General features: G+C 38.5%; 1 protein-coding gene across 3 annotated transcripts in view; it reads left to right on the top strand.

Moving 5' to 3' along the window:
• myo1b (myosin IB) overlaps window positions 1-21,519 on the top strand; it is a 71,603-nt gene extending 50,084 nt beyond the window's left edge. The window contains exons 10-32 of one of the 3 annotated variants that reach the window (XM_015036752.1): window positions 1,570-1,717; window positions 2,331-2,449; window positions 3,126-3,212; window positions 3,281-3,346; window positions 5,770-5,874; window positions 7,393-7,455; window positions 7,646-7,846; window positions 7,994-8,220; window positions 8,321-8,521; window positions 10,024-10,117; window positions 11,803-11,952; window positions 12,037-12,105; window positions 12,185-12,271; window positions 12,625-12,711; window positions 15,292-15,378; window positions 16,037-16,123; window positions 18,398-18,472; window positions 18,563-18,697; window positions 18,920-19,026; window positions 19,156-19,288; window positions 20,232-20,384; window positions 20,514-20,644; window positions 20,737-21,519. In XM_015036752.1, coding sequence (XP_014892238.1) covers window positions 1,570-1,717; window positions 2,331-2,449; window positions 3,126-3,212; window positions 3,281-3,346; window positions 5,770-5,874; window positions 7,393-7,455; window positions 7,646-7,846; window positions 7,994-8,220; window positions 8,321-8,521; window positions 10,024-10,117; window positions 11,803-11,952; window positions 12,037-12,105; window positions 12,185-12,271; window positions 12,625-12,711; window positions 15,292-15,378; window positions 16,037-16,123; window positions 18,398-18,472; window positions 18,563-18,697; window positions 18,920-19,026; window positions 19,156-19,288; window positions 20,232-20,384; window positions 20,514-20,644; window positions 20,737-20,869 — 2,745 coding nt within the window. In that variant the 3' untranslated portion in view covers window positions 20,870-21,519. The remainder of the gene's footprint in view (window positions 1-1,569; window positions 1,718-2,330; window positions 2,450-3,125; window positions 3,213-3,280; window positions 3,347-5,769; window positions 5,875-7,392; window positions 7,456-7,645; window positions 7,847-7,993; window positions 8,221-8,320; window positions 8,522-10,023; window positions 10,118-11,802; window positions 11,953-12,036; window positions 12,106-12,184; window positions 12,272-12,624; window positions 12,712-15,291; window positions 15,379-16,036; window positions 16,124-18,397; window positions 18,473-18,562; window positions 18,698-18,919; window positions 19,027-19,155; window positions 19,289-20,231; window positions 20,385-20,513; window positions 20,645-20,736) is intronic. The other 2 variants (XM_015036753.1, XM_015036754.1) reach the window with 2 other exon arrangements.
• The last annotated feature ends 363 nt before the right edge of the window (window positions 21,520-21,882 follow it).

Below are 21,882 nucleotides of genomic sequence, written 5' to 3' on the forward strand. Positions count from 1 at the left end.
AAAAGAAAAAGGGGGTTTTTTCCCCCCTCCCCCGGGGGTGGGTCAAAAAACCATTTCCCCAGGGTTTTTTTTTTTTTTTTTTTTTTTTTTAAATCACGCCACAAGACTTGTCAGTCTGAATTGTAATGGTCAGCTGTCCTCGTTTCTCCACTTTTCACATCCTGCTTCCCATTAACTTAAAGCATTCCCGGCACAGCTGCACCTCACCAGCCGGAAACGCAAAGGGACATTCCCTCCAAACAATCGCCCCCGCCACTTTACATCCTCCTTTTGAGTTGGAGCAGACTTGGACAATCATTTGTGAAGGATTTAGTGTAATATTTGACTGTTTAGATTTCTGACTTGCTGGATTTTTTTTTTTTTAACTTTCAAACCAAAGTAGTTTTTGTCAGTTGTTGGATTAAAACAGTTTAGACATGATGAAAATAAAATTTTGGAAGATCTAAAACCAGTTGTAGTAAATGTTTAGTGTTATGATCACACCTCAAGAGCAGGCTGCAGTTTTGTTTTTGGTCCTTCAGTAGTGGACTTCAAGCTTTATCGGATGGTTGCAGTTTGGTACCTTGCCTGTTCTGCTGCACCAGTCAGCCATCCGTGTGCTTAGATGAGGTTCAGTTTTCTTCGAGGTGTGATGTTCCTTTTCTAATTATGGCCACTTCGTTATCTAATCCAGGGGCTGTAATGTCCATCAATCAATCAAGTTTATTTGTATACAACATTACAGCAACAAGGCAGTTCAAAGTGCTTTACATCATAAAAATGCAAAGTCATCAACAATTGAAACATTACATTTTGCCAAGTGCTGTCATTAAGCATCAATGTTGGTTAGTGTTTCATTTATTATGGTTAAAAAGCAACTCTAAGCAGGTGGGGTTTAGTCTAGATTTAAAGGAACTACACTGCTTTCCATTTACGGTAACTGCTGAATTAAAAATGCAAAAAAATCTAAAGATTGACCTTAAAACTGGGGGAGAGAGAGTGATCCATACTGAAGCATTTTATGAACAGGCAAAAGTTAATTGATGGATTGATTTAATTTTGATTATTTTGTATTTCTGGTTTGAAGCCTTTTCCAATGAACTATGCAGGACCAGTCATTTCCCGAATAGAAAAATACCACAATATAATTTTCTATCAAAAATGGAAGACTATTTTTCTGCTAAAATGGCATATTGAATGTTGGCTTGTTAGATTTTGATATACAGTAATAAACATTTAAACTTTGTAGTTTTCATGCGTTTACTGGACACTGTTGCGTCTTTTTCTCTCATCCATTTGAGTAGCAAAAGTATCAGCTGTTAAATTTGCCTAGCTATCTCACGGCATCGCCACCTAAAGTCACCTGTTTAGACAACATCCTGCTTTTAAAACGACATTGCCGTCAGAGAGACTGGTAACAAAACGTGGGAAAAATAAAATAAATCCAGACTTCTGAATCTATTTTGAAGAGCGAAGTAAAAGTGTAAGACCTTTAAGCCATATTTGCAGGAACACGTAGGGAGGCACAATGTAGAGATAGACCAGATCATTGCCATCTCTAACCCTTTATTTATTTTTCTTCATCCACAGAATGCCATGCAGATTGTTGGCTTTATGGAAGATGAAATGCAGTCGGTGCTGGAGCTTGTAGCTGCTGTTCTAAAGCTTGGCAACATTGAATTCAAGCCAGAATCGCGTTGCAATGGCATGGATGAGAGTCGCATCAAAGACAAAAATGGTAAGTTTGATCCCGTCCTTCATTTCTTTATTTATTTTTGTCTTTTTTTAAATCAAATTAACAATGTTTCTAGAGTGTTCCATAGCAGTTGGAGCTAGAATTACCTGTATTTGCTTGTAGCCTAGCTACAAAATGTCCTCAATTTCTGTGTTGTAAACAATATTCCTAGTTTTTGACCTAGAAATGACCTTTTCTAAAGCTACTGCCCCTTTTTTGGCTGCTTTAGTGTCCCCAGTTATTCTGCTAACCAAATATGTTTTATGATTTCTGTCACAAGACCTGCATGTTATCATTCAAACAGTTGTTTTCTTAAGGCAAATATTTAATTTACATATTTTCCACATGGCGTCATGATTCGTTGCAGCTGTTCATTGGCAGTTTGTCAAGTCTTGAGAGCACTCCAAACTAGACAGCACATCATATAGACTGACTTCCTGTAGTCCTTTGTTTCTGTCACTATTGTTCATGTTAAGTATACTTCTGATTTGTTGCACCATCTTTCCCCTCTAGTATTATTTTATATTTCAGGATGTCCAAAATCCTTTCTATAGCATGTAAAGCTTCTCATCGTTGAGGTAATAAACTTGAAAAATGTATTTTTTTTTCTTTGTAGATTTGAAGGAGATGTGTGAGCTGTTGGGAACCGAGCAGTCTGTACTGGAGAGGGCCTTCAGCTACCGAACAGTTGAGGCCAAGATGGAAAAAGTTTCCACCACTCTGAATGTTGCTCAGGTCAGAGTTTCTCTTAACTTCATTTTAAACCAGTTAAAACAATTATTTCTGTCTTTTTTTGTTCTCTCATTCCCCCACAGTCTGCAGAAAAATAAAGGGTCATTTCTTCCCCTTGACTTGCTTTTCCTTTGGCTGCCAACGCCGATCCATGTCAATGCCACATGAAAACCTTTACATAATAAATAAGCGCTGTTCCTTCTGGAAATGAAAATCTAGGTCATGTTTCAGAGGTTAGGCTTTTCACATTACATGGGGACTGCTGGCATAGATGTTTCAATTCAAGATGTGGAACAGATAAATAATTAACCAATAAGTCTGGGACATTAATATTAAAAAAAATAATAATAAAAAGTTGTATCCCTAGAAATTTGTTTATTTTTTTTGTCTGTAGGTTTGTATTAAATAGCATAAAATTTGGTCAGGTGGCATTGAGCAAATTTTAATTTTCATTCTTTTTCTTTTTGATATGACTTTATAAACTAAGCAATCTGTATTCTATCCTTCCTACATGTTTTTGTTTTGCATCTTCCACAAAGACTATTTGCTGTATCTGGCGCTTAAAGGGTTAAATATTGAAAAATATAACATGCATAAAAGTTGATGTTTAAAAGAACAAGAAAACTGCAAATTATTTGAGAAATATTTAATGTTCCATCTACTACAATCTTTTTCACAGGCTTACTATGCCAGAGATGCTCTGGCCAAAAATCTCTACAGCCGTCTGTTTAGCTGGCTGGTGACCAGAATTAACGAAAGCATAAAAGTAAGTAAAATGTCTCTTAAAAGAAGTTAAAGTTCCTGTGCAATGCTGACGTTGTGGTGTCCTTTCAGGCACAAGCTAAAACCCGCCACAAGGTGATGGGTGTACTGGACATCTACGGCTTTGAAATATTTGAGGTAAGACGTGTGCCAGATCAAACCAACTGATTATTTCTTAAGCCCAGAACGACAGAATCAGACCACCTAAAAACAGAAGAGTTTTTGCCTCAAGCCGTTTGCCTGCTTTGCTACCTGTGTGGATCTTATCTGCAAAAACTGAGAGCAGATAAAAAATGCACTTGGATTAGTTCAGCTTTGTTGCTCCCTTGGGTGAAATAATTTTTGTGGTAAATACACTGTTCAGTGCACTTGGAGGGGAAATTCTCATCACTTAAATACATGTTACAGATGCACTTTTAAATGTATCACATGGCAAAGGGGTTCCACGTGGTCTGCATGTCAGTGCATGTAAAACATGAGTTTTTTATTTTTTTGTTTTTTGCTAAATGCATTTTTAGTCGCCTGCTCTTCATAAGTCATTTTGTTTTAATATCACTGCCTGTTCATTTCACTGACTCTCAAGTCCTTCCCCTCTTCTTAATGTTGTTTTGTCTGGGTCATCAGGAAGGAGTAAGTAACACCCACGCCAGCCTGCTTGCTGTGCCGGAGTGCATGCTGTGATCCTTTAGACATAATTTAGCATCTTGTTTAATTCCTCATGGTGTGCGGTAGCCTACAGTGTACCACATAGCTGAAACGATGCAAAAGAAACCTTTGCATCGTTTGAAAAATCCCATATGCATAGCCATTTTAATACCTGAACTTTAGTGCAACAAGCACTCATTAGGCATAAACTCTAAAATGTTTTTTTTTCCCCCTATCTTTTAGCTTTAATTTGTCTCTCAAAATCTACATTAAAAGTTCCCTCTGATATTTGTCATCTATGTGCTTCAATGTCTGGTTTAACATAGCTAAATGCTTAATTTGACTAATCTCTAATATTTAGCAGCTGTTCAAAATAAATAGTGTAATAAAATCTAGACTTGCATTTAGAAACATTTGAATGACTAGTTTTGTGTTAAAGAAAATCTTTTTGGCACTTGTACAAGGGAGCCAAGATTTAACATTAGAGACCAGTTGGCTATGCTTAGCTGTATGCTAAATTATGCTAAGTGCTACCAAAATAACAAATCTTTTGTCACAAATGTAGTTGGTGTAGCAGACCAATATAGTATTTTTTTTTTTCAAATGCATCTAATAAATCCAGGCTAAGCTGAAAGAAAAGGTTTGTATTTATTCTATAGTAATTAAAAAAAGTAGAGATGGTCTTTATAGACTCTCAAATCCTTCTTATAGCAATACAGAACTGATGTTCTGATTGTTCAGAAAGGATAAAACTCACTTTGCCCAAAACAAATGAGTAAATGTTTTGCAATAATTAAATGAAATGCCTCTTTCTTGAAATGAGGCTATTTAGTCCAAAGTTACTTCCTCAAGACATTTGTCACAGCATTTTACAAAACCTCAAAATTGTCAGAGTTGTTCTGAACGGGTTTCTTCTACATATTTCAGCCTGGGATCTGCTGCCACTCCAGGAGACAATGTTTTCCTGTGTGCTTTTTTTTTTTTTTTTCTTCAGGGGTGACAGTGACCTTTGGGTTATTCAAGAGAATGTAATAAGTTATGAATCTTAAAAATTCAAAACTAACTACATGTTGCAATGTATCCCATTTCCTCTTCACTAATAAAACGTGTCCTTCACCTTGAGTTCTGCCGCTCAACCTGCTCTAAAACTAACAGCATTTTTATGTTTAGAAAATATTAACCAGTGTTCAATAATGTATCTTAGAAGAAGCATGACTCATTTTTTAGTTGTCGTAATTGACCAGAGTTCTTTGTGTAATGGGGAACAGCTGTTCAGTAATTGCTGACAAGTCAATGTTTAAAGAAGTCTTCAAAGTCTTACAGGAATTTTCGATAAGGATTTATAATCATTGCTGAGATATTACAGGTAGATCAACTATTTGCTTCGTCATAGGTTTTATGGTGATAAGATTGCAGTTGTACATCCTGAAGCCTCTGGATTGTTGAAACCATTTTTTGAATTACGTGCTGAGGTTTAAAGTCTGCAATAAGACATGTGCTGCCTCACTGATCCAAGCAAATTGGATGTGTAGTAGATGACACATTTTAATATTACAATCTAAATTGTCAGCTTTAATTTTTCTAACCAGTGAGGTTTCCAAATTCCCCATACTGACTGAATATTTTTTTAAGATATTTCTAAGGAGCTAGGAAAAGATACTGAATTGGACACACAAAAAGAATGCTTCTAATGCAATATCTTGCAAGGAAATAAAATGAGTAAAACAGTGCAATTCATCCTATATTATGGATTCTGTTGTGCAGTGGTCTGAACAGAGCTTGAAGAAGCTTCAGATATTTCAAACCGTATTATAGAACATTCAGGCACCTCAAATTTTGTTTAACCTACTTTTAGATTTTAATGTTAAAGTAACTTGAGGTTAAGTTTCTCATCCCTCATGTTTTCCTGCCTGCAGGACAACAGCTTTGAGCAGTTCATCATCAATTACTGCAATGAAAAGCTGCAGCAGATTTTCATCGAGCTGACTCTGCGTGAGGAGCAGGAGGAGTACATTAGAGAGGTAAGCTGTGAATTTCACTTCTCGAAGTTTTGTGTCAAGCTGTTGGATGCAAGGCTTAAAAACTCCAGGGAAATTTACCTTTCAACACCTGCCTTTATCCATTTTGTTCCTTTCACCTGCAGCCGTACATCTGCATCTCTTAACATGTTGCCACTCGGTTCGTTGTGTTGACAGTCCATTATGGCGGGCCCCTGAAGCACTGCTTCTACCTGGTCATTTCACTCAACTATTTAACCCCTCCTACTGCCCCACTTCAACTTGCATTCTTTTCCTTAAAGTGAACACATTTCTAGCTTTTGTTTTCTGTCCCATCTCTGACCCACCAACATTTTCATTCTGTGCACTCACAGGGACGGAAATGATCCCTCACTCTGTTGAGAGTAAACACTCCCCGATGTGGACCTTTAGGCTCTGTTTGTTTTCAGAGCTCTGAGTTTGAGTGCAACAGCGGTGACCCCACAGCCCCCTTCCCTACTTGCGCCACCACCAATGATATTCCACCACTGGCTTGTGTCCAGTGTATTGCATGGGAAAATACCACAGCACTAGGGAAAGAGAGAAGGACTACCAATCATAAATGTAGCCATGCCTTCTTTGAATCCACCTTTTTAAAACTATCAATCATTCACATTGGTACAGTTTACTGATTCATAAATAAGTGTTAACTTGAAAGCAGAAAAATGTTTCATAGGTGAGCTGCCTGTTTTTGGAAGAGGAAATGTGTAAAGTGTGCTTTAACAGAGTCTTTGATCTCCGTTTGTGTGGAAATAAGAGTTGGAGAAAAGACATTTAAATACCAAGGACTGTTTTTAAATGAAACGGAAGATTTAAACTTTAACTATTTTTTTTTCCATAAATGGACTGAAGTTAATTAGGTATTTTGTTTTTATTTCATTTCATCAGGCCTTACAAATGCTTACTGCTGGAGGCATATTGTGACCTTGATATAAAGTGCATTAATTTGCAATTACAAAGTTTTGGATGAGGTTGTGGGAGCTATAGAAGCATAAATACAAGGTCTGGTTGTTTTTTGCAGTGTTTTAAAGACAAGAACATTTCGTCTTTTTATATCATCCCACACACACACTCAATTATCATTCAGTCTAAACTAGTGCCTTGTGGTCTCGTAATTTGCAGTTGCACATCAGTTCTTTGTAATTTTGATCAATGAGGGTTGGAGAAAGAATAATATAAAATGTTCAAATGTCACATTATTAAACACATTCACAATGGTCTCATAGATAAGGGTCCTGATTATTTTGAACCAGATTAAAAAACATTGTGATATTGTATATCAGCATTTGCTACAAGCACCATATTACTGGATACCTATGGATCAGATGTCAAAAGCATTGATGTAGGCAGCTACATCGATGATTGCAGTGCTCATAAGGTCCAAATAAATGGCAGCCTGTTTATGACAAGTACCAAAGTCATAATCAGCTGAATATCCGTTTTATCAAACTGCTGATACAAAAAGATGAAATACCTATTTTTGACTTGTGTACTTTGTTACAGGGCATTGAATGGACAAACATTGAGTATTTCAACAATGCCGTCATCTGCGACCTCATTGAAAATGTAAGTTAACTTCCTATTTTTTGATGATGCAAATCTGGTACTAAAGAAAATGGCACTGAATAATTACAATCATATTAACTCCAACAGAACTCTGTTGAAGAGCTTGAGATCGTAGTTTCCAGTTCATAGACTTGAATAAAATTCTTTAACAAATTCTAAGCTATGCTTTCATCTCTTCTTTTTGTGTCAGAACCAAAACGGCATTCTGGCCATGTTGGACGAGGAGTGTCTGAGGCCCGGGACAGTTACCGACGAGACCTTCTTGGACAAGCTGAACACGATCTGCGCTGATCACCAGCACTTTGAAAGCCGTCTGAGCAAGAATTCAAAATTCCTTAACGACCACAGCCTGCCACACAACTGCTTCCGCATCCAGCACTACGCTGGCAAGGTACTGATGACCCTTCCCCTCTTTTGGCCCAGTACACAAAGGAAGAAATGTTTTTTTGCAAATGAAAGTTTAAAGGTGTGTAACTCGGTCTTGCCACAATAACAAAAAGTAAACCTTTACGTTTTCTTTTTTTCCCCTTAAATTAAGGTGTTGTATCGTGTTGAAGGCTTTGTTGACAAGAACAACGACTTGCTTTACCGGGACTTGTCTCAGGCCATGTACAAGGCCAATCACAGCCTCATCAAACAGCTCTTCCCCGAGGGAAATCCTGCAAAAGTCAACCTTAAACGGCCACCAACTGCTGGATTCCAGTTCAAAGCATCTGTTGGCACACTAATGAGCAACCTGCAATCAAAGAACCCAAACTATATTCGGTGCATTCAATCTTCTCAATGACATGGGTGTATTCTGGAAAAAATAAAGTGACTGGTTGTTGTGAGAGGTTAAAGCTGAATATAAATGTCTAATTTACAGATGCATCAAGCCTAATGACAAAAAAGCATCCCACGTCTTCAACGGATCCCTGGTCTGCCATCAGGCGCGCTACCTCGGCCTGATGGAGAACGTCCGTGTCAGGAGAGCGGGATACGCCTTCCGTCAGGCCTACGAGCCTTGCCTCGAGCGCTACAAGATGCTCTGCAAAAACACCTGGCCGCATTGGAAGGGGCGTGCCAGGTAATCTGGTGCAGATCATGAGGACAGAAAAGTGAAATGTTTTCAAAGCAAACCCCTTCAAATGTGTTCTTGCAACTGGGAAATATTCTCAGGTGTCTGAATGTGGGATGGCTCCCAGCGGGAATGTTTGTGGCCAACGCTGAAGTGTTTAGCTGCTCCCAGGTGGGAGGATTGCTGGGAAAAGACTCGGATAAGGTTCAAAAGATGAAACGATTAGATGATCCTAACAGTTTGAAGCTACTTTTAGTTTAAGATGAAGGATTCTTGTTTAAAAATATTACCTATACACTAGTGTCATTTAATTGTTTGCGTTACTGAAATAAAATACTTGAAATTTTAATGATGGATTACATAAAAATGAACCTGGCATTACAGAAAGTAGCTGTAGTCACGTCACATACCAGATGTTCATTGTTCGGTATTCCCCCTTTGAGCCGCAACGTGTCGAGACATTTCATCTTTATCTGTCTCCTCCATCCTACATCAGACTTCCCCATTTCATCCACTGTGCTGGCTAAATCACTGATTCCTATCTGCAGTGCCGTACACTCGAATCTTGTTTTTTAAGTCACCTTTAGGCACTTAGTAAGGATTTAATCATCTATAGGAATGGGGCGGGGCGTGGGGTTGTATGTCTTGCCGCTTTTGGATAATGAATGTAATACAGCCAGATTATTTTTAAGTTTATATTAATTTACATCCTAACTGTGAATGTTTTATTCATTACCTTGATTTTTTTTTAGAAAAGCAGTGGTGGCCATCAATCATACTGTATTTTTAATTCCCTGCAAAGCTCTCAGTTCTGCTGCTGAAACTGGAATTTGGCGATTCATAAAGATCTCAATTAAAAATAAAAAAAATCTAAATGTTTATGCACCGCTTTTTACCAAGTCCTTTGCTTTGAGAAATTGTATATTTAAACATTTTAAGTCTGAAAACGGGTATATTAATATTTGGCAAAAACCCATTGATCTATATTACAATCAAAAGATATTTGTGCTGTGCTGATGGACCTTTATAAAGTTGAATTATTCTAGCACACTTCAAAGGCATTTTGCATGCCACTCGTAGCTCAGTAGCATTCTGTTCTGAAGTATTAACTTTTTAATAGAAATACTTTTGGCTGAAATCCAACAAACTTTGTTTTCAATATGCATTTAAATTGGGATGTTTACGTTGTGTGTTAATGCTGTAAATTGACTTGGATATTTTGAGGTTGGCACAATGTGGGTTCCCCTTTTGTAAGGTATCAAAGTTAAGACACCTTGAAGTAGAAACGCTGAGCTCACAAGGTTGAGTTATGTGTCAATTACCTATTTGGTATGTTAAGTTAATGTTTTGCAAAGGTCTCAAAGCCTAATGTGGGATCCACAAATTTATAGAAATCCTGACAGGAAACAGGACTGGTGAGAGAAGGTTCTAAGAGTCCTTGTTGGTTGGCTTGGCTGTCTGCTATGCACTTCTGGTGATGTTTTTTTTGTCCCCCCCCCCGTTTTCTCTAGACAAGGAGTGGAGGTGCTGATGACTGACCTGCAGGTTCCAGCTGAAGAGTTCTCTTACTGCCGCTCAAAGATCTTTATCAGAAACCCAAGAACGGTACAGAACATGCTTTTGCCTTACTCATAGATTTTAATTCTTTAAGTGTTTTAGAGTCTTGATGTTGAATCCAGTTTTCTCAACCTGTTTTCTCACAGTAAGATGTTTGGAAAACAGGGTGGGCTGCGCTCGGAGCCCCCCATTTTAGCAATTAGCATGTAACCACCACTCTGAAAACACATGTTTTCACTTAACGATCTAACATGGGAAATAAGTTGCTCTGTGTTTCCAGGCCTCAATTGTTTAGGCCTGTGTCATGTGACTGGGTTTTCTCCACCACTAGCAGAAAGCCCAGAGCTTGAAATAACATAATCTCTAATTGGTTACTGCATTTGGTCTGATAAACTTATCCCCTCTACACATCTGGAGCTTTAAAGTCAAATATAAAATGAAGCAGATTTTGAACTCGGTTTCTGGATATTAGTGGTATCGGAAATGCTGAGTAAATTTAGAAGAGATTCACATTATGGAATAAAACGGGGCGCTTGCAGAATTGGAGGGTATACATGAAGATCTTCGTTGTAGGATAGTGTTGCATTCTGAAATGGAGAGATGTACATCTTTACATTTTAGCATAGATTCAAGTGAGGTAAATAATTCTTACCTTCAGAACTTACAAAATCTCCAGTCTTTCAAATAGTGGTACCACTGCTGTCACTACTTTTCAGGACAGGCACCGAGATGGGCATAAAAGGTTGCTTTAGTGTCTTCTATCACAGTCTTGTTGCGTTTTGAATCATCTTTCTGAAAGATACAATGACTCATTTTCAGTCAAAAATGTCGAGAAATTCACAGGCCCTCCACCAGGCTTACAGTAATCGAGATGTTTTTCCACACATTCATTCTTCTTCCACTCAACACTGGAGTGTTCCGTTTCCCAAAAGCTGTTTTGGGTTTATCGGACTAAAGCACATAGTTCCTAGCAACACTTTACATGTTGTCACTTGTTGCACTTTTATCTTTTTTTTTTTCAGTTTTTTTCTTTCTTTTTTTTTAAACTCTTCCTTTCAATCCTGATTGATATTTGCAAACTCCATGGTTGGTTCCATAAGAGAAATGGTAAATGTGAATATTTAAAAGAGGAAAAAAAGGTGCTGCATTTCATTCAAAGTCTTATATATATTATACTATTTCACTGATACTTTTAACTGGTGTAGTAGAGTAGCCCATTTGGTAAAGTGTAGGTTTAATTTGAGGCTTTGACTGTTTAATAGTACCAAAAACTTTTTAAGTACTTATTTCCCGTTTTGTCAGTGTCTTTAATGCAACTAAATATGTGAATATTTCAAATTCATATCACCGTTCCCTTTTGTTGTCATGTTTGTAATTTAAGGAAGCAGAAAAAATGTCCCTGGAAAGTAAAAGATCAGGAATGTATAGACCGAAAAACAAAAATAGTAAATAAAAAAAAACCTTTAAAACAATGCAATTTAAGCATTTCCCAGAGTTTGGTTCCACTAAATGCACCCAGCATCACATAGCTTTGTAAACAGATTTTAAAGACAGTCCAGGTAGTCTTTTTAATCTGAACAAACTGGATTAGTTTGAATCCCTGAACAGAAAATTAATTTTGACACTTCATTTATGAAGTAAGAAAAAATTCTTCGGGGCGAACATTCTGCTTTTGATGACAGACCTCATGGTGTGTGGAGTTCAGCATGTTTTGTTTCCTTCTCACCATGTAGCTCTTTTTCCTGGAGGAGAAGAGGAAGCAATGCCTGGAGGACCTTGCAACTCTCATTCAGAAAATCTACAAGGGCTGGAAATGTCGCAGCCACTTCCTGCTGCTGAAAAAGAGCCAGGTCGTGGTGGCATCATGGTACCGCCGATACGCGGTGAGACTGCTTTCCAAACTGCTGCTATGGCTACCGATACCTGAAAGCTTTGTTACTCAAATTGTTTCTATTTCCATTCAACAGCAACAAAAGAAGTACCAGAAGATCAAGCATGCTACCACCATGGTGCAGTCCTACACCAGAGGGTGGCAGGTATGAGGCTTCCTGTGAATTTTATTGTATCTGGAGTAATGAATAAATCATAAGGAAACATGAAATGCATTTCTTCCAGGCTCGGAAGCTCCTGAGAGAGCTGAAGTATCAGAAGAAATGTGAAGAAGCTGTGACCACCATTGCAGCCTTCTGGCATGGCACACAGGTACGGGAAAGGCTCTTAAGAACAGAGGAATTGAAAAGCGCATTCTTGTGGTTTTTTTAATATTTGCCCAAAAGATTTTTGCTCAGCACTTGAGGGTCCTTTTTGTTTTTTTGTTTTTTTTGTTTTGTTTTTTTTTTACATTTTCATTTCTCAATTTTGTCACCAGTCTTTCTAAGATTCTATTCTGTGAGCTTTCTTGGATTATGTTGCTGCAGTTTTTCCTCTGCAATGCTATTTCTTTTGATGATTGCACATCTACTTTTTCCCCTCTGCTCCTTTCAACTTTCCCTTCTCGATTCATCCTTCTGCACATCTTCAACTGTTCCTACCTAACGCCCACCGCATCCCACCAGGCTCGGATGGAGCTAAGGCGTCTAAAACAAGAAGTACGGAATAAACACGCTGTGACAGTAATTTGGGCATACTGGCAGGGAACCAAGGTATTTCCACCTAGCTGTAGTGTTGCTGTCCCAGCTGTCTTGTCACTGTTTACAATGTCTCATCCCATTCTGACTATAAAAGCGCATAGTGCCATAGACCTACTGCTAAATGAATGTAATGGCAATGAGCTCTGCCTTTTTATGTTGGTGCTTTTACAGGTACTCTAGTTACATTTGTAGTAGAAAACTAAACTTTAAATCTCTATTTATTGCTTTCATGTTTTGCTTATGACTTTATTCTAATAAGCATTTCCACTCTACTTTACTCAAATGCTATTCTGCTTTTTAAAGCTCAAAGAAAGAATTCATTTTTTCCAGATAATCTATCTAAACATTTGGGTTTGAGGGATTTTTGGCACAGTGTCGCTTCATCACCTTACAAATCTCTGTGAGAATGTTGCCTTTTCTCAGCTACAGCAGTTGGTCTACTTAGTTTCTAGACACTCCCAGTCATGTCTGATTAAGATACTCGGGAGTGTTGGGTCTTTGTTGTATTTTTCTTTTCATAAAATGCTCAAATTCTTTAGAAGGTAAAAGAAAATCTGAATTGCAGGCCAAGTCTGTAGAGACACCACTGTGGTTCTGTGTGATATTAATTTACCTGCTTGTTCCCTTTTCTTAATATAGTAAAAGTTTCTAATATTTTGGTAAAATAAAACGCAAATTATTGGAGGCACTAGTTTCTAATATGAATAAACATTCAAGACTGAACATGGATGCATATTCATTTATTTAGTGAGAATGGAGTGTAGAAACGGAACATATCCCATCAGACTTTATTATATTGGACAGTATCATTTGGGATCTACTTGCTGGTTGTTAGAGATGCGTCAAGAAACGCATCTCTAACAACAATGCATCTCTGATCGGTGATCACTGGAATTGCCAGATTCTTGGCGAGATTGGTCCAAAACTATTGGCTGGTCAGAGGCATAAAAATTCAGTATTTTTTTTCTCAGAGGAACACAGTGCTCTTGCAACACATATTGCATTAATGTTCTTTAGTGTTGATGCCGTTACTCAGGAAATGTCATCGTTGCTTCTGCCAATGGACACACAGAAATATCTGAAGCCATTTGAAAGGAAGCTTTATTTTCTGCAACATGTCAGGACACATCTGTAGTTCATTCTGGCACCTAGAGTGTGAAATACGCTTTTCTGTTTTAGTCTTTTGGAGTTTCAACCTCCTGTTTATCTTTCTGGATTTGAAAATGTTGGAAGCCTTTTGGGAATCTGAGTTAAAGGAAAGATGTACTTTAAGGATATGGGTATGCTACCTGCACTAACTGAATATGCAAGATGTTAAAACAATTCCTTATTGTTTTGAAATGGTTCCTATAATCGTATAACAGCTTATGTGCTGATCTCTGAGAGAAACTGGAACAGATTGAAATCTGTATTGGCAAGTTGATGCCAGTATAAAAACTTGAGACTGTAAAATTGGTCACCAAATTCTGAATAAAGGATTTCTCGTCATAACATTTTTTTTAAATAACTTTCAAGCCATTTGAACAACAGGGGTTACCACATTTACTTTAGCACTTATTCCCTCAAGCGAATTATTCATGGTTACTTTTTTAAAAGTTGCTAATAAAAATCCAACACTTATTCTGCAGCTCTTGTAATGCATTTCCAAAAAGAGGAAATTTCACCCGTATTGTAATGTTTGTTAAAAAAATAAAATTGGGATTACAAGAACATACTGACGGTTAATATTGAACAGCTTCCACATTTTTACCCTTTAGTTGAGATTTATTTGCACACATTTACCTTCTGTTCATTTCTGACTAAGCTTGGGTTGTTATGAGATGACATTGAGTAGAAACACTGCTGTCGCATTATGTGCAAAACAATGCATGATTTATTTTTATTTTGTCTGTACTGCTACCAAATATTTGAGCTTAGATGTCTCACATTTTGATAGATGCACAGATGTGAGCAAAGTGTTGAGTTAAAGATCCACTAAATTGATTTTCAAGTCTTTATTGCAGAAAGTTTTCTCTGTTCTGCTTCTCAGAAACAGGTGGAGATAAATGCAAATTAAAATAGGCTGTTAAATTGTATTCCATTACCCACTGTAAACTATCACTGACCTTAGCTTTTGAAGTCTCGATCTCTAAATTTGTCAAGAATGGAGATTGAATGGTACAGACCAAAGCTGAGTACCATCTAATCACCTTCTACTTTTATATTAAATGTAACACAATAGATGAAACTTTAAATATTTAGGTTCATATTGCCTAGGTAAGTTAAAGGTTGTAATCATTGAACCAGATGTAAGCTCTGCTTTACAATGTGAACTTTGTTCATCAAATACACAGGTAAATTACTGGAAAGAGTTATCACACTATAGCTAATCTGTTATTCAACCTCAGCGGTTTCATCGATTTATTTATTTTTTTATTTCACTTTAACTCAATCGACCATAATCGCCACATATTAAGGTTTCCCTCGAGTGACTCATGTTGTCAGTTTCCTCATTGTTACCTGTCACACCTGCTCTCCTTGGACAGTTGCGGTTTTGCCTGTCACTGAATAACGCAATAACGCTCATCTGCAACTGCCACCGCTTTTCATTAGGCCCGGAGAGAGCTACGTCAGCTGAAGGAGGAGGCGAGGAATAAACATGCCGTGTCGGTCATTTGGGCCGGCTGGCAGGGCACCAAGGTATTTGGGAATGTTGACTTGCCGTGACTTTTTGACTTATCGCCTCCATCAACCCCACTCCCACATCTTTATTAAAAAAAAGTCATTCTAAGCATTTCTCAGTGATGTAAAGCATTTTGTTACGCGTCGTATGGCTCAGAAGGTGCTGAGGTTGTAAGTGGATCTTCCAAATATGACCAAGTCCTTTATGGTAGTCTGTGTTTAAAATCTACATCCAACACATCCTGGATACATAGATTTAGTTTTGGTTTGTTGCATCATCTTCATAGGTCCATCCTTGACAACTGCATGCTTCTTGCTCACTCTGCATGACTTCCTCTTTCTGTGTAGCTACTGCATGTTTAGTCTTTGCATCGAAACCGTTCTCGGGTTCTTTTGGATGGATTGCATCCCATCTGAATTGAGTCTCCTGCATCATCAACCTGCAGTGCAACTAAAAACGCTTCTTTCACCTCACAGATGCTCTTCAAGATAACCATCCAAACACTTTATTATTCATGTGTAGATGCTGCAGCATTATAGCAATAACGTTGCAGCCAGCGCTTAAGTGCAGTGTGTGTGCACGTCTTGAAAGCGGTCGACTCCAAGCAGAACGGTTTTCACCCCTTCATCCTCTCATCTTCCACTGCTCTTTCTTCCCCCGCCCACACCCAAACAGGCTCGCAGGGAGCTCAGGAGGCTGAAGGAGGAAGCCAGGCGCAAGCATGCCGTCGCTGTGATTTGGGCCTACTGGCAGGGACTGAAGGTACCCACCAGCCCCCACGGCGTAGCAACCATCACCCTGTGTGCCATCTGCTCCCCATCACTGTCCATCAACCTTTTCATCACTTTTAGTCCTCAGAAAGGCAGCCTCTGCTCTCTGTTGCAAATATCTTCCGTTTTCCTTTACGAAGTTCAGAAAGCGTATACGGCAGCTTCCATTGTCATTGCCGTCCCTGTTAAAGTTTGAAACTGCAGAAGCATTACGTCAGCTTCCTACAGTAATTGCCCAAGTCAATTTTTTCCAAGTAATTTTGGCAAAAATAAATTACTTCTGTCTAAATAACTTGGAAAGGTTACAAACTCATACTAAAGAAAATTGAGAAATCCAACCGTTTGAACAAAGTTTTAATTTTAGTCGCTCGTAACCCTTTATATGATTCCATTTTGCTAATAGGACAGCACCTTTTTCAGAGTATAACATTAAGCAAGGATAGAGCAGAGAGGTGGAGCTCTTTAACCAATCTTTAGTCTTTCTCGATTAGGGGTGTGCAACTTCAGCGTGTGTTCAGCCTGTGTTGCATGTTTCAGCTGTATCCCTGTTCCACAGTTAAATTAATGGACATGTTGCCACCTAATTAAGTTGTCAGATTCTGCTTAGGCCTCATAATAAACCACTGTCATAAAACATGTAGGACACTGGCGCTTTGACTGTAGATCGCCTTGAATCTTCTGTAATCATTGGCATGAGCCGATGAGATGAGTCCACGGATGAAGGTTCCTGCTAGAAGACTGAAGTAAAGTGCCCATTTTCAGCTAACTAGCAGACTGTTGGATTTCAACTTAACATACCCAATTATTCNAAAGATTTCTTGTAGCAATGCACTCCAAAAGGTTTTCCAGGACCTGTGGGGGGAAAAATGGGTCCTCAGCATCACAGATCCTCCACTGTAAATAACTATCAATAAGGTGCTTTGTTTTCTTTTTCTTTTTTTTTCTGAAAACTCAATCTTTTTCTCATCTGACCAAAGCATAAGCAAAACTTATCAAATGTGACATGTTTGCTTTTGTTATGAAAGGACATGCCATCTTTTCTTGGCATCCCAAAGTCCTCTTTGGCATTTAGGTCGTTTCTAATGAAAATGGAAACATGACATCAGGAGGCTTCATTTTGCTGCAGTTCTCAGTGAGCTTTTGAGATCCGTTTTACTTTTTTTGCTTCAATAAGATAAACTTGTTTTCCAGCCTAGTGGTCAGTGGCTAGAAGGCCTGAGTAACAAGTCAAAGCTGCATGATGCAGCAGGGGTCAGCACCTTCTTCAAATCATTAGTTTTTGCCTTCTGTCTAGCTCAACAAAATTCACCTCAAGCCACAAAAGAGCCACTGGTTCCAGAACCCCATCTTGGAAATGGGAATCATGAATCATTTCTTTGTAATTTAGAAAGTTGTAGAAACTGATCACATATTCCAAAATTGTTTTTAAGCAGTTGCCGGTATTTGAGCCACCACTAAATGTTGAATTGAAGGTTGGATTTTTCCATATTTCTCAGTGTGAGATTATGTAATGGTTTAACTTCCAAGGTCGTGCAGATGCATAAAAACTGAAACTGAATTATCAGTTTGGTTTGCAACGACAGTTTAGTTATGATCCCTCTTATCAACTGTAGGCGTTGTCCTTTAACACAATGTAAGTAATTTACAACAGCTGATGTAAAAGTTTAACCCCCACTGAAATTGTTCAGCCTTTTTTGTTTGTGTTTTTTTTAAAGCAACAGTGTGCAAAAGTCTACTCATTTTATCTAACTTTTCCCTGTCTTCCATTACTGACCCCTAAAGCAGCACCGTTTGTATGTGGCTCCAACACCGTTTGTTCTGCTTCTTCTTCACTGTAGGAGTGTCTCCTGTTTTTTTTTTTTTGTTTTGTTTTTTCTTGTCTGTGTGATGTTTACTTTTTGGAGTGAAACAATCCATGTTTACGATGTTCATGTTTTAAATGTTGTTTTTTAATTAAGCAACAGGAGCCTGGATAATCACCTGTTATAATTTGCTTTGTCCCATTAAGGAAAGCATGAATTTTGTCATAACAATGATGGCCCCTTCACTCATTTGAAGACATTATTGTATTTGGGATCATTTCCAACAGACTGGGTTTTGTTTTTTTGTCGTTTGTAACTAACAAAAACGCCTTTTTTTGTGTGTGTGCAGTTTTTGTTGTGCTGTTGCTCCTCTTTCAGTGTGCTGCTTTCCTGTCCCACTGTATAACGAGTCAACAGAGTAAACTTGGAATTGATTCAGTGTTTTTATGATTGTGCTCTCAAAGGTCCGCAGAGAATACAGAAAATTCTTCAGGGCAAACGCAGGCAAGAAGATCTATAACTTCACCATCCAGAGGATTGTAAGTCTGGCTTAAGAAATGTGATGTTTTGTGAATGGGTCCATGTTAATGTTGAAACTGAACACTTTTTGGGTCGTTTTGGATTACTAGATGCAAAAATACTTCCTCGGATTGAAGAGCAAACTGCCCTCCATGTCCCCGATAGACAAGACCTGGCCTGCCAGGCCTTACTCGTTCCTGGATGGAGTCCATGCTGAGCTTCGGAGGATTTTCCATCTCTGGAGGGTTTGTCTGTCGCATTCAGTCAGGCTTGCTTTACACTGTCAGAGTGATTGCTGTCTACTGTAAAACTGCCAGACAAGTGTGTAACAGAATAAAGTCAGCATTTCTGAGTTTTTCAGTTACGTTCTATAAGATGTAGGCAGCAGATCAAAGTACAATGATGATGCACACAAAAACTAGTGTTTCCTGGCAGTTATTCTTTATTTTGACTTGTGATGCAAACAGTGCAAGAAATACAGGAGCCGATTCACAGAGGAGAAAAAGGCGGTGTATGAGGAGAAGCTGGAGGCAAGCGAGCTCTTTAAAGATAAAAAGGCTCTCTACCCAAGCAGGTATCTTGTATTCACTACTCTCCAAAGCAATGCCCATGGTGTCGATCTTAATTTTATGCCAGATTGAGCCTTCATACATCTTATATTTCACATTATACAAATGTCTTTGACTGCATCTTTTTTTCTCAGCGTGAGACAGCCTTTCAAAGGAGACTACCTGGAGATCAGCAAGAATCCAAAATATCAAAAACTCAGCAGCGCCGTAGACGAAAAGATTCTGCTGGCCGACGTGGTCAACAAGATAAACAGGGCCAATGGAAAGGTAGGAAAAAAAAAGTGCTTTTGGTAAAGTATTTTTACATTATCAACACTACAGCTGACATCATTGTACTTGTTATATGTGACCAATCAACATAAAGCGTTTTACAAATAAATATCTGACATGTGGGGTGCATTTGTATTCAGCATTAGATGATCAGTACCAGAACCATATTTTGCTGCAACTACAGCTCCAGGTTTTGGAACATTTCTACCAATTTTGAACGTCTACCAACTCGTTTGGACATTTTTCTTTGCAAAATAGTTTAGTTTCAGTCTGGAAAGTCCGAGCAGCACTTTTCTTTTTCAGCTCACACCACAGATTTTCAAATGGCTTTAGGTCTGAACCCTGACACAAACTATTTTTGTGATCTTAAACATCACATTGTATCTCTGACACTAACAAAATTACATTTTGTTCTTTTGAGGTGTTTGGACAGAAAATGTGAAGCGGGTAGGCTTACAATTCTGATAAAAGGTGCAGTGGGACAGACCTATGAGGACTTCCTCGGGGTTCAGCTCTTGTTTGCCTGAAGGAACTTTTGTCTTCACATCAGATAAATGAGGAAATTTCTGTTTCCTGGTCGAGTACGTACAGGTCACTTTTGTGGCGTTCAGAGTTGGGTGCGGTCTAAGTCTTAATTTTGATCTCTGCAGAACACGGCACCTACTTCCCAGTTTATGTTCTCTCTCCTGTGGCAATCTGCATTTCTTGATTTCCAAAATATTTCTTTTTGAACATCTTGCATAAAAACCTAATGGAATGCATGTCGGGGTGTGATTGTAGTGAGAGTTCAACAGGCATGAATACATTTGTAAAGCGTTTCACCCAGTGCTTTCATTAAAATTTTTCTGCTTCCATTTAAAAAGTTGCGTCTTAAAGTCTGATATATTGTATTTTATGTTGGACTGACTGCAGGATGACACCAGTGTTTCTGTGCTTGCAGGGGTCATCTCGACTCTTTCTGTTGACTAAGAAGAACGTTGTTCTGGCTGATCAGAAAACTGGGCAGCTGAAAGCCAACGTCCCTCTTACAGACCTTGCGAGTGTGTCAACGAGCACGCAAACTGATGGCTTCTTTGCTCTCAAACTCAAAGAGGTGAGGAGAACGTTGTTTTGATATGTAGCGATAGATGATCAACTTTTTTTCAGGTTTTTTGTGTGACCATAAAATCTTTTTCAAAAATATGAAGAAAAATAGTTTTAAAGACTGTGTTGCTCCCAACAGGGCTCAGCTTCTGCTGTCAAAGGTGACTTCTTGCTCAGCAGTGATCACCTGATTGAAATCATAACCAAACTGCACCGCATCGGCTCCATGGCTGCAGACAGAGAAAAGCTCAACATTGACATCTCAGACGAGTATGCAGAGTCTTTGACTTATATCGAGGCCAGCGGGTTGCCTCTTCCTTCTTGGTGATATAAGTTGTTGCTCTTCTTCTCTGGTGTTTCAGGTTTCTGGTGCAGTTCAAACAGGACAAAGTGTGCGTAAAATTCATCCAAGGTAGTCCCAAGAACGGCAACAGCGTATCATGCAAACGCAAAAACAACCGCCTGCTGGAGGTGTCCGTGCCCGCGTCGTCTTAAAGAGGAGAGGACCTGTCGGCCAACTCAGACGTTCTGGACTTGACAATCACCACCCCTGTGCCAACCCTGAGCCCAAACACATGCTGTCATTTGGCTTCTTGTTGTGTTCTTTATCTGATTTTTTGTCATGGCACCGCTATAGCTGAATAATGGGCCACAATTTTTTTTGGCAGAGAAAGCTCAAACTAAAGAGTTGCATGCCACAGAAATTTTGGTGTAAAGAGCTGATGCCAGAGCACAACCGACTTTTTGTATACCCGTGGCAATGTCGCTGCCTCCATGGTAAGCTAGTTTTCAGAGAAAATGTCAAAAGAACTTAAAGAAGATCTCCAACGGTTCAAACTCGTCTGCTTTTAAGCTGCTCTGACGCTGGTAAGAAAGATGGCTTAAAATTTGAGATGAGCTATGATGCAGGATTTGGGCACAAGTCTGTCGCATTTAGTTCTTTGACACACCTGAATACTCCACTTGCTTTCCCCTTTGTACCAGAGGGTCTGGCCTGAAAACTACATTGATTGTATGTTGTTTTCTTATTTTCTTGGATTACAGCACAGTGGGCAGTTGTGTAAAAGTAAGATATAATTTGCTAAATAATTGTAAAACACTTTGTATTCATTCTTACGTGCCATTAAACAGGTGTAAACACAGTACCATGCGAGTGACGATCCTATTTATATTGATGCCAAAAATGAAATTAAATATTTTCTTTTTGATTGCACTACACATGATCACTTGCATTTCCTCTTTCTATTAAAGCTGATTAATCATTATTCCATCTATTCAGTAATTGTAAACTGTGTTCATGTTGAAGGTTGCTTGGAGTTGAGACATTAGATCATTTTGGACCCAACCTTTTTCCCCAAAACTACTTTTTCCACCTCAAATTCTGACCATTGAAATCAGTTCTAATGTTGTGTGCAATATTGTTTCTGGAAGTTGACTTTCCTGTGCCATAAGCTGTACATAGGCTTTATAGGCTGTAGCCATAACATGGACACACAGTTTAGATTCCT

Source organism: Poecilia latipinna, unplaced genomic scaffold, assembly GCF_001443285.1.
Source record: "Poecilia latipinna isolate Pla-1442-1.1 unplaced genomic scaffold, P_latipinna-1.0 Scaffold378, whole genome shotgun sequence".
Lineage (NCBI taxonomy): Eukaryota > Metazoa > Chordata > Actinopteri > Cyprinodontiformes > Poeciliidae > Poecilia > Poecilia latipinna.